At 30.1% G+C, this 17,115-nt stretch overlaps 1 protein-coding gene across 7 annotated transcripts in view; it reads right to left on the minus strand.

Annotated features, from left to right (window-relative positions):
• The window catches only part of LOC142331438 (uncharacterized), a 306,269-nt gene that overhangs the window by 169,889 nt on the left and 119,265 nt on the right, over positions 1-17,115 (minus strand). For all 7 annotated transcript variants that reach the window (XM_075377347.1, XM_075377346.1, XM_075377348.1 and 4 more), the window contains one exon: positions 7,845-7,925. In XM_075377347.1, the coding sequence (XP_075233462.1) occupies positions 7,845-7,925 (81 nt within the window). The remainder of the gene's footprint in view (positions 1-7,844; positions 7,926-17,115) is intronic.

Below are 17,115 nucleotides of genomic sequence, written 5' to 3' on the forward strand. Positions count from 1 at the left end.
TATGGGAAAAGATATGAAAGAAATAATCACTGATGAAGAAACAAAAACCGGAACACATTTTGAGACTGTCAAAAATTTCTAAAAAAAATTTATTTAAATACAACTGGTATAAAGATAAAATATCAAATCCAAAACTTTATTCCCCATTATCAAATTTATATTTTCCTTTTTCAACAATAAAATGGTTTAATATTAGCAAAATACATATCACCCAATACTGTAATGTCTTCAATAAGTAAACTTCAAAAGAGAGAATAAACACTGAAAGCTCTAATAATGAAATTTCTTAGTTTTAAAATACGGGGTGCCATACACAACCAGCTTACGTGTCCCAACCATCACTTGTCATATATTTACTAAAATCTGTAGGCGCACCCTGTCAACTAGTAAAAATATATGACATCCATAAATTAAAATTCATTTGTACTAAACAGCAATTACCTGTCACGCCTAAGCCACTGAATGCCACCAAGTACCTCTACCACATTAAAGCTCTTGGAGCCTTAATTTGCTGGAGGTCAGCCATATATATCGTAATGTTAGCATATATATCATAATATCGCATCAAAAAACTCCCACATGGTCCGACAATGTGATTCTTGCGCCACATTGACTCGACGCTTGAGAGTGGCCAATTTTACTCTTGACCTCTAAGTTCCAGGCTGGCCTGGTCTCTGGCCCCCCAAAGAGCAGGGCAATCAAACATCAGGTAATCATTTGACTAAACCTCCCCACAGACGCAAAGTTCATTCAGCTGCCAGGCGGAACCAAAACAGATATTGGTTTAAATTAACATGGTTGATGAGCACCTGGGCATCTGTTGCCCTTAAAAACGAGCTTGAGGCATACCATCCCCTCAGATCTCGTATAAATTTATACAAGGGTGTTCTCCTAGCTGTGGTGTGACATTCCAGCTGCCATGCATCCATCGCAAGGCTCTGCTTAAAATAAAAGGCTTAATATTTTAGTAATAAAATAAATTTTGATAAAACCAATATTTATGGAGATGGCCATAAATAAAGATAGCCACCATTTTGTAATTTGAGAAAGTATTTAGTCCTGATTTTGTTTTAATTTTACAACTTTATTACCAATACGCTTACCAAATATTAATGTAATTCATCTATCCGAACTAGAGATAAATTTTTTTTATAAAAATAACAAAGTGCCGGACAGTGGGAGAACGAAGGAGAAACTGCCATTTTTCCTAAGGATATTTTTTGTTTAGTTTTACAAGTAGAATCTGAAAAAGTATAGCCAGTCCACCACTTTAGAAACACTCTGTATATCTTCAAAGTTATTTCTAAATACATATAATAAAAAAAAACCACTCCAAAAAATGTTAAAATGTAGGTAAAAATAAAAATTTCTATTTATACCATTTAAAAAAGACTAGTAGTCTTTTTTAAAATATATAGTATATATTTTACACGAATGCCAAAAAAGAAGTGCAATATATTTAGGGTGGGTGTATGTTTGTTTTTCCACCGTAGAAGCTCAACGGCTGAATCGATTTAGATCTATGACCCCGCGTTGGAATCCTTACGTTACTGGGAGTATCATAGGTCATATAAATATATGTTTAAATAAATTTAAAAAATTAGAAAAAAAGTTATACTATATACAAATAGTACATACAAAATTGTAAACTGCACACTCTTTAAATATCCTATATTAATAATTAAGGTTATTGCATACGTTAATGTTATTGAACAATTTAGATCCAGAGTAACAGTACAAGGTGAAGAAATAAAGATGCTACGATTTGCTGATGATACAGTAATTCAAGCTGAGAGTAAAAAAGATTTAGAAGAAACAATGAACGGCATGGATGAAGTCCTACGCAAGAATTACCACATGAAAATAAACAAGAAGAAAACTAAAGTAATGACATGTAGTAGAAATAAAGTAGATGGACCACTGAATATAAAAATAGGATGAGAAATGACTATGGAGGTAGAAGAATTTTATTATTTGGGAAGTAGAATTATTAAATATGGATGAGGTAAGAGCTTAAACGTTTTTATAAAATGTTGAATAACATTTTAGGCGAAACAAGCTTTCAGTCAGAAATATAATTTGCTTACATCAAGAAAGCATTTTTGAAAGTATGTTTTGAGTGTAACTTTATATGAAACTGAGATTGGAATAAGTAAGGGATACTTCCTTTATAACGCCTACAAAGCATTTTACATGAGAGTAAACTTGATTTTCTTATGTTTTTTGAAATGAAAAATCTAATAAAATGTCTAAGAACTGAATCTACCTAAAATCTATCATGTCTTCATGATATCTAACTAAAACAGAAAAATTTGCTGACGAAAGACAGTTTTTCTAGGTTTGAAGATTTAATTCTGAGAAAATTGATGTAATACAGTTCACGAAAAAAAATCAAATTTTATTATTAAAAACAAAGCAGAACGAAACTTAATAAAAAAAATATTATGAATCTGTAAAAATCAAAAATAGCTGATTTAGTAAAATAAATTTAGGCCATTGAAAAATTAAAATATTTTACACTTACTTTTTAAAAAAATACTCATGGTTTATACTGTATTAAGTTACAATAAATTTTTGAAAATTTTATCATTGACATCAAGCACTTTTCAAATCGTTTCCTTACATTTTTTGTCGCCAAACTAATTATTTCTTTGCATTCCTTGATGAGTAAAGAGCACTGAGAATGTGAGAGATCACTTCATCACGTGTGTCTACCATTTGCTTGTACACCTCGTATCCCCATAAACAGTAATCTAAGGGAATACAGACTGGTGATCTAGTTGGCAATTTACCAGCCTCCTATGTCCAATCCATTTACCATTAAATTCTTCATCTAAGAGTCACCTTACTTTATTAGTGAAATATTTTGGTGCTCCATCAAGTTGATAATACAATTCATTTTATTTCGCCAGTGAGAAATTTTCAGTCACGGTAAGAAGTTCATTGTTCAGAAATTCCAGATAATTTCTCATCACACATTGTTCTCATATGAAAGAGCCTATTAATTAGTTGTCAATCATGCCACACCAAACGTTAATTGAAAATCATTGCTGGAAATTTGATTCAACTATAACATGTTTTTGAGTTGAAAACAGTTTTTGAGTTTATAGTCAAACAATTTATATTCAATTACACTGGTCAACATGGTTTTTGTCGCACGAGTACCAATAGGTGTACTTATTGCAGTTTTTTATTCTGTTTTCAAATATGTATTCAGATGTACAAATGTACATCTGAAATATACAGATGTACAAATGTACATCTGTATATGTATATGATAGACATGTACAAATGTGATCTAGGGCAGCACACATTCATCAGAGCGATATCAGTTGTGAGATGGTGTGAACCATTAAACACGTCATTGTGAGTGCTTAGTGCGTCTGAATTATTGTGTATTCAACTTTATTTCTTTCAATTAGTCGTTACTTACAAAATACCTAGTTGTTTAAATCATTCTAACAATTTTTGCAATGTATGTGGTGAAGTCACACTTAAGTCCCAAAGGTGAAACCTCACTCCATTAGTAAAAAAAGTGTTATGAACTTCATTTTGGGTGTAAAGTCGGGGCCCAGAAAGGACTTTGGCTCCACATGCCATTTTCAATCCCTAAGATTTGGAGGGAACCCAAACATCACTCTCTTCTGACTGTTATTTCTGCTCAACAAGCATTAAACAGATTACATCAAAATCAAAACATCCATAGGTGTAGCTTAACTTGCAATATGCAATGAGATCAGTTCCACATTGCAAAGAATTGCTCATACCAAAATCTCCAGAACATATGACATTAGATGAAGAGAGCTTTGAGTCTGGTGAAAGTAAGGAAGAAAAAGAAATAGATTCTGATGATACAACTTTTTAACAAAGCAGATTGTTAACATTTACTAACAAGAAAATCTTAACGATCTCATAAAAGATTTAAAATTATCCAAAAAAACAGTCGCTTGCTTCTCGGCTAAAAGGATGGAATCTTCTTCAAAAGATTACCAAGATATGTACTTATCAAAATCATCATTCTGATTTTAAAGACTACTTTTCTGAAGAAAATAGCTTAGTGTTTTGTAATAACATTTCTTCTCTTATGGAGGCACTTTATAACGAACATAACCCAACAGGGTTAGTTTAAAAGCTGTGCTTCTGCATAATAGCAATAAATTCCTGTACCAATGGCTCATTCTGTTACTATGAAAGAAACATATGAAACTTTAAATTTATATTGGAAAAGCTTCAATATGCAGTGTATGAATGAAATATTTGTGATTTTAAGATAACTGCAATTATTCTTCGTTTGCAGCTTGGTTATATAATGCAAAATAATCCCTTGGTTTAATGCGATTTGATTTATGCAAAATTGAATTTGCACGGTTGATTTTATAACTGTCCCTTAATGCGGGTCTGGTTTTGAATTAATACGGTCAGAATTACTGTATATAAGGTACAGAATAATATTCTTGAAAGAATTCTTAAAAAGGGTTTTCGGTAAATAATACATATGTAATGCAATAAACAATGAAACAGGGTTTCCCTTTCAATAATAGCATACTGAAGTGTTTGGTTTACAGACATTTTAATGATCAGTCAACCAGCGATTAGCTGTTCAGAGAATATATTTTATTTGTCTTACGTTATAATACAGTGCAGAATATAATTCAGATCGGCTGCATACAAGTCATGACACCCAAGGTTACAGTACGTACAATATTTGTAATTTATTGTGCGAGATATTTTAGGATTTTATATTTTTATTTTATATTTTTTGTGTTTTTAAGTACCTTAAATATACGGGAAAGAAACGGAAAACTATCACACTCTTGAGACAAAGTTGGAGGTGATAATAAAACATGATGATAGTTTATGTAACACTGATATCTTATTTACAATCTCCTTTAATGGTTGAACTTGAAAAAATATTGAACATTCTCATAGAAGATTGTACTTAACATCGTATTCCCTTGATTATTAATTGTGAAAAAGCATTAAGTTTGCATGAGCTATTAAGACCTTACTGCCATGCTGAAGATATCAACCTATTCAAGAAGAAGATATCAACCTAATGAAAGCAAAGGATGGTTTGAACATTTTTAAACATCGTTCAAACTTATATAACATTTTGATTCAAGGTAAAGCAGCCAATGCAAATCAACAAAATATTGAAAGGAGGAGAATACACGTCACAGCAACAATTTAAAGTTGACAAAATGCCTATTTTTTGTGGAAGAAAATGCCTAAACATATTTTTATCACAAAAGAATGCCATATGCCCGGTTTTAAAGTATTTAAAGATCGATTCACATTTTTACTTAAATAAAACGCAAAGGGGAACTGTAAACTAAAGCCGTGCTTATATATCACTCAGAAAATTCCCATGCTTTTAAAGTTATTAACAAACAATCTCTCCCCATGTACTGGACATTCAACCAAAAAGCACAGGTAACAAGGCGTATTTTTTGCACAAGAAACAATATCGCACACAAAGCCGTTCTACTGCTTGATAACACTCCTGACATCCAAGCTCCGAGGAATGGAAGCAATTAATTCACTTGTAAAAGTCATTTATATGCCAGCAAATATGACATCATTGACACAACCATATGATCAAGAATTGATAGCCACACTCAAGGCTTACTATCTAAAAAAAAAAAAAAAAAACATTTTCTCAAGTGTTTTCTGTGACTAACAGTTCAAGCAAAGGGATCTGTGATTTGCGAATGTTCTGGAAAAACCTAACATCCTTCATGCTGTACGCAATGTTGACAAAGCTTGGAAAGAAATCAAAGAGAGTACAACTTTGTGGAGTATAGCACAAGCTTCAACATAATGATCAAGATTAAACTGCATTCGATGATAACAGACAAGGAATTACAGGTACTAATAAAATGAAGTTGTACAACTTGCCAGCAGTGTAGGGCTGGAAGTTGATGCTAAAGATGTAAATGAACTTGTGGAAGGAGATAAACAACTTTTAGAAACTTGTTAGCACTAGCCACGTCACCAAATGAGCAGCTAGATGACAATTCGAGTAGCAGTGACACATCATTTAAATCAGGGTCATCAAAAATTGACAGTGGTGAACCTTCAACTACATTCTCAATTTCTCAGCCACAATTAACAGTAAAAGGATTACAGGAGGCATTAGGAAACATTGAAAAATTTTGTGATCATGTAACTGAATGAACCTGATCGAGAACGAAGTACAAAAGTTGTAAATGAACTGTTACGTGATATGAATTACTACAAGATGATGCTAAATCAGTTGCAACTATCAGTAAAGCAGAGTAAACTGGACAGTTATAGTTATTTTAAGAAAAGTTGAACTAAATCACAAGTTTTTTTTTTTTAATATTCCTTATTGTACTTAGGCCTCTATATACATTTATTTTAAGGAAATTATTTTTTTTAATAATATTGTACTGTACTATGATTTTTCTTTTGTACTTTATTCTTATATTTTTTACTTTGTTTCTACAATACTGTACTGTATGTAATCATATTTATTGTACTGGATTCGAGATTAAAGTACTTTTAACCAAACTGTCTAAAAATTTTGTGTCTTCTACCTGTGAAAAGAATTGTGAATTTAGCCTACAAAATATGTATACATACAGATACTATACTACTGCACAGTAGTACAGTACTATAATGTACTGTGTACCCTTTTTGAGAAAACAGTTTTGATTCACGCAGTTCAGGATGAATTAACCGCGTAAATCAAGGGATCCCTGCACTGTTGTTTTTTGTGTGAATGGAATAGTAGGAACAGAAAAAAGCAATTCCATCAGTAAAGAATGACCTAAATGTGAATCACTCATTCCTGAACAGAAAAATGTGAAACATGACCTAATGTATAATCCTAAAAATGTGTTTCTACATTACACATACTACATTCTACATTATGTGTTTCTACGTTACATATCAAACTAGGATTAATTACCTCAATTTGTTTCTTTATTATTTATGTAGTACTGCACATGAGAATGTAATCTATTTTTAACCAGTTATAGCACTTTACACGATTCATATTTTAGTAATGTCTGCTATTTCTTCATTTAAAATGTTTACCCCACTCTTCATGACAAAAAAATAGGTTTTTGGCATCACACAACGCTCACAATGCATTCTAGCAAAATTTTCAAGGAAAATTTAATAAATAAAATTAATGTTGTATACAATCTTCACAAAATTTTGTTTTAAATGTTAAAAAAGTTCTCTCCCTCATCCTGTAGACAGTTTTTTCCAACTTATATGCAGTAAATTTTGTAAACGATTTCAAGCGACAGAAATTAAATCCTGGAAATATACCTAATACAAGTTCTATGTATATTTTCTAATTTTCCACTCTTTCAATTTATATACTTGTAATATTTACTTATTTTAAATATGTCATCAGGTTGACAATAATATATTCAATCTATATATCTCAGGGAGAATATAAATTTAAAAATTGTAATTTTTGCTCAACTAGCACAAAGAATATTATATGAGAAGTTATTAACTACATTAATATATCTTAAGAGAATGTTACTTACGGGACTGTAATTATACAAATATTAAATTCACATGTTTTACTGTTTTAAAAAATACACTTTTTTGTTAAATATTTCTAAAGAAATGGAAATAAATAAATAATAAAATAGGAAAAAAAATTGTCTAAGGAAGGCATTAAGTTAATTGTTACACTCTACACAAATGTTGAGAGATAAGAATAGTAGAGGCATTGCTTAATCGGTTAGACTATTTTAAATGATTAAAATTTAAAAAAGACCATGCATCAAGACTCCCCTAAAAAACATGTATAAAAGCAAAGTGTAAAATTCAAAAAAAATAAATACAAAACAATTTACCTTCATCTCTCTTTTCAGATTCTATATCACCCTCTCCATCAGCTATATCTTCCATCACACTGTCATCAATTCTTATATCATCTAAAAAAAATTCCAAAATTATATAATCTGAAAGGATATAGAAATATATTTAAAATATATGTATTCTATTAAAAAGAAATTAATAAACAAAACTAAACAATCACAATTTATCATACATTACATTTATTTAATTAAATCAGCATATCAGACTTGTTTACAAGTGTATTTAATGACAACTATCCATCTAGTTAACAGATCTCAACAAAATATTGCAAAACTGTTCCAACAAAAGGTGGCTAAAATACAATATATAGTGGAACAAGAGGGGAGAATAACAAAATGTTGCACAAAAAGACAGGTGCTGCCATCATGTAGTTTCATTCCAAAACTTGTTGACCCATGTCCTCTCATTTTCCGTTCATTGTTATGGAGTCTTATGCTTGCTATATAAACATATAATAAATCTGTGATCACATGGTGATTCAATTTTTAACAGTGGAAAAAGAGAATACTAGTGACATTTATCATCATCTAAAAACCATTTACAATAATGAAATTGTTGATCAGAGTATTGTGGGTGTGTAGCAATAATATTTAATGTTATCAGAAGCTGGTAAGTGAATACTACGAATGAACCTCACAGTGGTCGACCAATTTCTGTGACTGATGAGAAGCAGCAAACAGAGGTGATAAATCGATTCAAAATGATTGTAGCATCACATAACAAATCAATTGCCACCCAGAGGCATATTGAAAGAATGGACATTATTGCACACCTGGCTTTTGTAACATTTGTTCACAGTGGATATCATGGAAACTCACCATTCAAACTCACAGTAAAGAACAAACAGCGATAACAGAATGTTGTGAAAAGCTTCTGTAACAGAACTATGATAAAAACAAAACATATCACATTTAAATTTGCCTAATTTCAATTGATTATAGAAAATACAGTATTTATTTTTTAACTATTGAAGGGAATAAATAGAGAAATACTTATAATTATAAGTATAATTATAAGTTATAATTATTAATTTAGGATTCCTTACACAAAAGATGTATTTAAACAAAATAACAAATACAAATTATAACAAATAAAGTATTTTATTTAATTATTTTGTAATTAGTAATTTATTTTTATGCTATAATCACAGAATAGGAGAAGAAACAAAATGTTTATTGTTAATTTTATTGTTTAATCATACACACTGTTTAAATAATGGGATAAAACACTTTGTTTTTAGTATAAATACAAATAAACTGCTTATAAATTAAAAAACAGTATCTTATAAATAGAAATTAAACACTTTTACCTACAATTGTTATAGAATGTTATACGTTGAAAAAAAATTAACTGTAAGTAAAATTATAAAATTTAAACAATATCAGGCACTAAAACAGTCTTTAATTGATTTTTTAAAAAAATAATACAATAAAATACAGGTAACTTTCTTAAAATCCTATTAAAAAGATTACGGATTAATAATTCCACGAAGCCATTACATGGATTTTAATGTGTTTTCCAAGAAATGAAAAAACTACCTCTGATCACATCATAGATTCTCAATTTGAATTTTTTAATTTTCATTTCATCTTCATAACATAGAAAATTGTCAGCAATAAGTCCAGCCAAAGAATATCTACTTATGGCATTTTCACAATTTTTATACCATTGTATTCTATCATCAATTCTGCATTATTAAAACCCACATTTATTAAAATCGGTTGATAATGAACATAGTAATTAATTAATATTTGATAAAGGTGTAGTAACATCAAAATTTTTCAACAATATGTTTGGCCAAAAGAAAATCTACTTTCATTATTTTTACACTTTTTATACAGTTGTATTCTATTAACAAATCTGCATAATTAAAACCCACATTTATTTATTTATATATGTTATTTAATTACATTTCGCGGCATTGTTTAGATACATCTTCAGATTTGTATACTTTAGGTTATACCTTCGCATTATTAAAAAAAAAAAAATCAAAAAATAATAATCAAGAGGTTAGCAATTATTACAAAAAATTCAGTAAATAGTTCCAGTAAGTAGCAAAAATGTTCAGTAATTACATTGGTTTATAAAAAAAAAAAATATATATATATATAATAATAATCGTTCAGTTATTAAATCTTTAGTAAAAATTATGAAAGTTAGTGTTCGATATTTTAAATTTTAAACTTAAATTATATAGTTAATGGAAATATTATTTTTTATAGAATAACTTTATCAGATTCAATGAAATGATACTACTGATTATATTTTAAGTCATCAGACCATTAATTTAGTTATTTATTAAAAAATGAACTAAAATGACAAAATAAAAATAATAATGGATATTTGTTCTTCCCTACTCTGCTATTACGGAATAAATATTAATTATTAAATACAAAATGAATAAATAAATTACTTTAAAATAAATAGATAATATAATATTACTTATATGTTCTTTACTTTATAAGTATTTCTCTAATTATTCCCTTCATTAATCAAAAAATAAATGCTGTATTTTCTTTAATCAACTGAAATTACACAAATGTAAATATGACATTTTGTTTTTTCATAGTTCTATTTTGTCAATGTCTGTTCTGTCCGGTCACGAACATTTCCATAACAAGGGAGGTAACTTCCTTTTCAATACGTGATGGGAGGTGAAACTTGGATACATCATTACAACCCAGAAGAAAAAAAGCTGAGGATGAATACCAGCACTGTGGTTCACCACAATAAAAAATTTAACCTCAGCCACTGCAAAAAAAAAATTTCTTGACAATGTTCTGTGATTCCAAACATATGTATGAGACTGATTACCTGGAAGAAAATTCTGTGCAATATATAGAGACTTTAGAACACCTTAAGAGATGTGAATATGTCATATACGACAATACACAAAGCAGATAATTCTGCAACATGATAATGCGCAATTGCACACATCACATACAACTGCCAAGGTTCTTGGGAAATTGGAATTTGAACCTATTCACAGATTCCATACTCACCAGATTTGGTGACATGCAACTATCACTTTTTTCCACAGTTAAAAGGGGAAATCACAGGGAATCATTTCATCATAGACAATGAGGAGAAGAAAACAGTGAGATCATGGATCAATGAAAGACTACCAGTATTCTTTATTGACAGAATAAGGAAACTAGTCCATCACTGGAAGAAATATGTAGCTAAAAATGTTACCTGCGTGGATAAATAAGTATTGGTTTTTGAAGCAAATAAAATGAACTTCAGTCATATTAGTTTCATTTAAATATTTCGTTTCACATGCAAGTGACAAGCAACTGCGCATTACATTTCAGCCACCCCTCATACTTTGGCATTAAGTAAACGTTATTATCGGGAAAAACTAAATAAAAGAGAATAAGCTTCAATACTTGAAAACATTGCTCAAATCTCTAATAAAATTTCATTTTTATGCCATATCTCAGATATTCATTACTCAGTAAAAGTACTTACAAGTTTTTTTTATTTTTGGGACAATGCCACTGTCGCCTGTTCATTGTATCAACTCCACAACGTTAAAAGATTAAACACACTTCTATTTACATAAATTTAAAAAAAAAATCTATGGTTTTGTAAAACAATTCATGATCAAAAGCTGAGCTATATCTATCTCACTCTGTAAGACAGTCCTCTTTGATAAAAACACAACATTTAAATAAAAATCTTACTTCCAAGTACCCGCAAGGCCAGATTATCCACGAGTCATTTAACTGCGATGCCTCTCGGAAAAAAAAGTTTTAAAAACTTATACGGAAGCTAAAAATTTTTTATTTTCTCATCGTTCTGTGATAGGTTTTACTCCTTTATTCATTTGCTATTTGAATCTGTGCTTGTTCTGAATACAATAATGCTGTAGAGTTCATTGTAAAAATAAGAGGATGATAGTTTATTGTGTGATATTATTATGCTATATAAACTACAAAGTTCAATTTGAAAATTTTTTCAAACACTAAAGTAACAGTAAATTGCATCTTATTTACAAAAAAAAAAAAAATGTTTGAAAGAGTAAAATGTACAATTTATTAATATTTTTTCTACTTAGCTACTACAGTTTTAAACTAATGCATGCACAATCTATTTATGTACAGAATTAGTGATAGTGAGAATTTATTATAAGTTAATATGTACGAGGGTAAGTCAATTATTATCCGCAATTTAGTTATATTTTTGTTTATGTTGGTAGTACTGTTGTGTTGCGTAGATGACGCATGCGTGGTTTAATTGTTGTTATATCTGTGCAGGTTTGATGCTGCTAGGTTAGTTTCATTATAGCTGCCCTGCCATTAATCATGGCCGCTTTCTGTTTACACCAAAGAAGAGCAATGTTCAGTGATATGTTTTTTGTGGCCGGACGGTGTATCAGGGGCCGAAATTCATCAAAGACTTTCAGTACAGTACGGGAACAGTGTGCTGCCACTATGGAGTGTCTACGAATGGATTGAAAAATTCAAAAATGGTCGCACAAGTGTTGTGCATGACGAAGGAGCCGGACGACCGTTTACCGCCACAAATAAGAAAAACATTGAACTTGCACATGACATGGATTTCTTAGACAGACGAGTAACTATTGATGAAGTGACACATCATCTTCAAATTAGTCACAGTTCTGCCTACGAAATCATCCACAACAGACTTAGGTTTCATAAAGTCTGTGTAAGATGGATCCCAAAACAACTCGCACAGTTGCATAAACAAACGCGCTTGGACATCTGCCAAAAAACATTTGGATCACTATGGTAACGAATGGGACATCTTCTTAGACAGAAACATCACTGGTGACAAAACATGGATCCATCATTATGAGCTGGAGAGTAAATGGCAGAGTATGAAATCGAAACATCCAAATTCGCCCAGCAAAAAAAGTTCAAGACCCAACCATCCGCAGGAAAGCTGATGCTTACGGTTTTTTGGGTCTCACAAGGCCCAGTACTGGAACATTATCAGGAAAGGGGCACGACAATAAACAGTGCGTTTTACAGTGAGATGTTTACTGCCAAGCTGAAGCCTGCAATTTGAAGCAAACGCCGAGGACTGCTGTCGAAAGGTGTTGTGTTGTTGCACAACAATGCCCATCCATATACTGCTGGCCCACACTGCTGAAACGCTCTAGAAACTCAACTTTGAAGTACTGGCTCGTCCTCCGTATAGTCCTGATCTTGCCCCTTCTGACTACCACTTGTTTGGTCCACTCAAAGAGGCATTAAGGGGCCATAGATTTACCTAGAAAGAAACACTGAAAGAAGCAGTGCATATCTGGCTCACAGCTCAACCAAAAACCTTCTTTTATGAGGGCATCAGGAAGCTTGCCAAAGTGCGCTTGGACCAACTGCGTTGAAATGCAACGGGACTATGTTGAAAAATGATGTACATGTAAGTTTCCTATTTGTATTGCAATAAAATTTATAACTACATTGCAGATAATAATTGACTTACACTCGTATTTTGAATAAACTTCAGGACATTACTTTTCCCACGTATATAAAAGTGTAGTGTAGTGTATTTATTATTATTTATTGTTATACCTTGATGAAATAGTGCATTAAAATACTGCAGAAGTATAGTATTCGGTAATTTTAAAACTTATTACTCTATTAAATATTATTTTTGGATCAACCATGATTTTAGATTATTCACCAACCTCTTCCCGGTTATTATCAAGGATAACCAGGAGTTGACTTTACATAATTTTTTTTAAATAAATTAATTTAATTTAGCATTGTCTTTGATTAGTTATTCAAAATTATTACTTAGATAAAAAGTGGAACTTTTTTTTTTTGATTACTTATTGATATTAGTATATAATATATTTATTGATTGAAGTGGATATTTTTATTATTTTGATTTCTTACTTGTTTAAAAATTATATCTATAAATAAATTTTGCTCTTTATCTGTTTTCTCAACCACCTCCCACTACTCTACATACAAGCCTACTTTATTCAACTTCAATTTGTTTTTTATCAGTGGTAGCAAATAATAGTACAATCCCGTACAACCTAAGTTAGTTTTTTGCTTTTGTTAACAGAATTACATTTTTTAAAGGTTGTTAGCTACTGACATTTAGTTTAGTAGTACTTTATATAATCAGTAAAATGGGATTGCAAGACATGTCTATAAGAAAAGAAAAAATATTGTATTCCTACAAGAATAAGAAGTTTTGCCAAATAGTCACAAATGCAAGAATATATTGTACTTTGATTCACTAAATTTTGTAAGTGCATTATGAAATTATGTAGATTAAAATGTTTACTTCATGATAATCATCTAGGAGGATCACAGATCTCTTTCATAATAATTTTAACTTTTATGCATAGCTAGATCGAGCAGCTAGATCGCATAATACACAATACTAGTTTACAGAAAAAAATCCCCACAATTTTAAATGGAACCTCTTCATAATTTAAAGATTGATGTTTGGTATGTGGTATTGGAAATGCAAATCACTGGACCAACATCCTTTGAAAATATAATGAATACAGATTTATATTTAACTACTTAAATTAATCTGTGCTCCAACTGACTACTTGGTGAACTCATGCACAATTATTTTCAACATGATGGGCCCACTTGCCACATTTCAAGTTATAAAATAAGATAAATAAAATATTGTTAATAAAAAATTATGAAACAAAATAAGAATATTAATAAAATAATTTAAATCATTAACTTTAACCACAGAAAAATGTTTAAATGTAAATTTTAACAGTGAAAACATGCATACATAATCTAAATTAAACTGCCATAACAGAAAAGATACCCTCAGGCTGGTTTTAAATGCATCACTGTATGTATAACTATATACGTGTTAATAGACAACTTTGTAAAAAACCTTGAGAACATTACCCAAGGTTCTCTCATCAAGTACCACATTTCCACTACTACAACCTGACAGAATTACCACTAGCTTACGCAGATATGAATACAAACAAATTCACCACCAATATATAACATCATAAAATCTTTTATATAATGTTATTGTTTCACTTTAAAACCAATATATCTGAGTAATTCATCGTTCAAATAATGTTGTAAAATGCATCCATACTACATCTGTATTGTATCCCATCATCATGTTATTTATTTAACATTTTTGTTGTCAGCAACAATTGTTTTATAAACCCACATCACACCGATCCATTTTGCCATTAATATTATGAACAAATCATATTACCAATCTATATCATAACTTCTACGAGGAAATAAAAATAAAAGAAGTAGACAAATTATACAGATACCAGATGTATCTTCATAAAAATATGAATTTAGTACTAGCCACATTGTCTAACATGGATCAACTTTAATCTTCAAAAAACTAAATTTTTATTAAATCTATTTTACTAAATTTATCATTAAACATGACATGATGTTATGTGATTGACAAAAAAGAAAGATCTACAGAGAGAGAATAATCTGTGAAATAATCACATTAATCTATATGATAACTATTATTAGAAATATAAACCGCAGCAAATTAAGTTAAAATTTATTACAGAGGGTTAACGGTACTTAAGTATTAATGCCACTGCAGCTACAGCTTTATTTAAAAACAAAGTAGTCAATCGGATTTCGGTAGAAAATGAAGAGTCTCTTTATTAATTTTAATAAATGGTAATTTATATTTATTTATTTTATAAATATAATTTATTTTATAATATAATTTGTTACATAACCAAATCTTGTAATGTTTACTGAAGTTACATTTACAAATTGTTTTTTGAAATTTTAAGCCCAAAATAAATAATGGAGGGCTTAGGGTAACAAGCCAGTTTTTTACCTTTTAACCCTTATGTATTAGTAGTACTTATAAAAAAAAATTGGACTATTACCAAGTGTCCATTATTAAAAAAAAACATTTCCACCAAATTATAAGATTTTGAAAATGTCTCAAATTTGGGGCCCAAAAACCACCTGTGAGATCGGTGGCAAAAATCTGAAATGTTTACATCAGTAAGTACTTTTTTATGTACTTTAACGCCATATAAAATTTATTTTGTTACTCAGAGGGGTTAATGAGTAATGAAGCCATCAAAACCACTAAAACACCATTCCATCTAACCATGAATGTATCCAAAAAATTCACAGCATGTATTTTTCAGATAATAATAGTCCTACTATACAGAATATTTTGATGTCTACAATGAGATAGCTTATATTCTGGAGATTTTGTTACTTAAAGTACGACTCGCACATAAACTCATGTTTTAACACGAAAGTGAATAGACATGCATGGACATGAATACTTGGTTAATCCTGAATGTAATAATTTTAGAAGGCTGTTACTGTTTTAATTTCAATGTGATATGCTGTATTGTTGTTAGTGTTAATACTGTGGTTGGGTAATGCAGACTTGTTTATAGCACTGAACTTCTGTTTTATGCGATATTTTTTAATTTTAATCACTAGAGAAATTTTTATTTTCGCTGTAGAGAAACTGGGATAAGACAAAGTGATGTGCAATTGGTATTTTTATCATTTATACTAACTGTAATATTATTGTAAGAACCCTTGCATTTTATAAAAATGGATTATGGAGTGTTCAATTGGCATTCATCCTGAACAGTATATCACCAATTGACTTACGATAGATCTTCAGTATTGCACAATATTTTAGAGTTTACTGAACAGCAAATAACATTGATATCTTTAAGAGGTGGATGTACTGGAACAAAAAATATCTGTCCTTTTCATAAAATCAAACATTTAGTATTAATGGAAAACATTGTTCTGACCCATTTAGTTGCCACACTAAACCAGTTAGAAATCTTTTCGACACTTTCAACAAGCAATCCAAATTAAAAATTAATTACAGGCAGACAGCACTGTGTAGAAAATGTTTAAACAAAATACAAAAACCACAAGATGATATAGAAAGTGGACTGAAATGTCAAGATACAACCTCAATGTGTTTGTTATAGTTATTTCCCCTGTTAAGGTTCAAAAATTACAGAGCAGGTTAAGTTATATGAGTTTAACTCATAATGATTTCATATTTTGTAAGGTTTTTTCATCGTCGTTTTTTCATCATGATTTTTTAAAAAGTGTTAAGTTAATTTTGACTTCCTTGAACAAAGTAAAGGAAGTATTATGATAGCAAAAAGTTCTGGTTTTCAGATTTCAACCGAAATATCCATTTTCACTAGTTTCGACGTGACATGTGTACATACGTATGTAACTCGCACAACTCAAAAATGAATAGCTGTAGGTTGTTGAAATTTTTAATTTAGGACTG

The sequence above is a fragment of the Lycorma delicatula genome, chromosome 10 (genome assembly GCF_047948215.1).
Source record: "Lycorma delicatula isolate Av1 chromosome 10, ASM4794821v1, whole genome shotgun sequence".
Classification (NCBI taxonomy): Eukaryota; Metazoa; Arthropoda; class Insecta; order Hemiptera; family Fulgoridae; genus Lycorma; species Lycorma delicatula.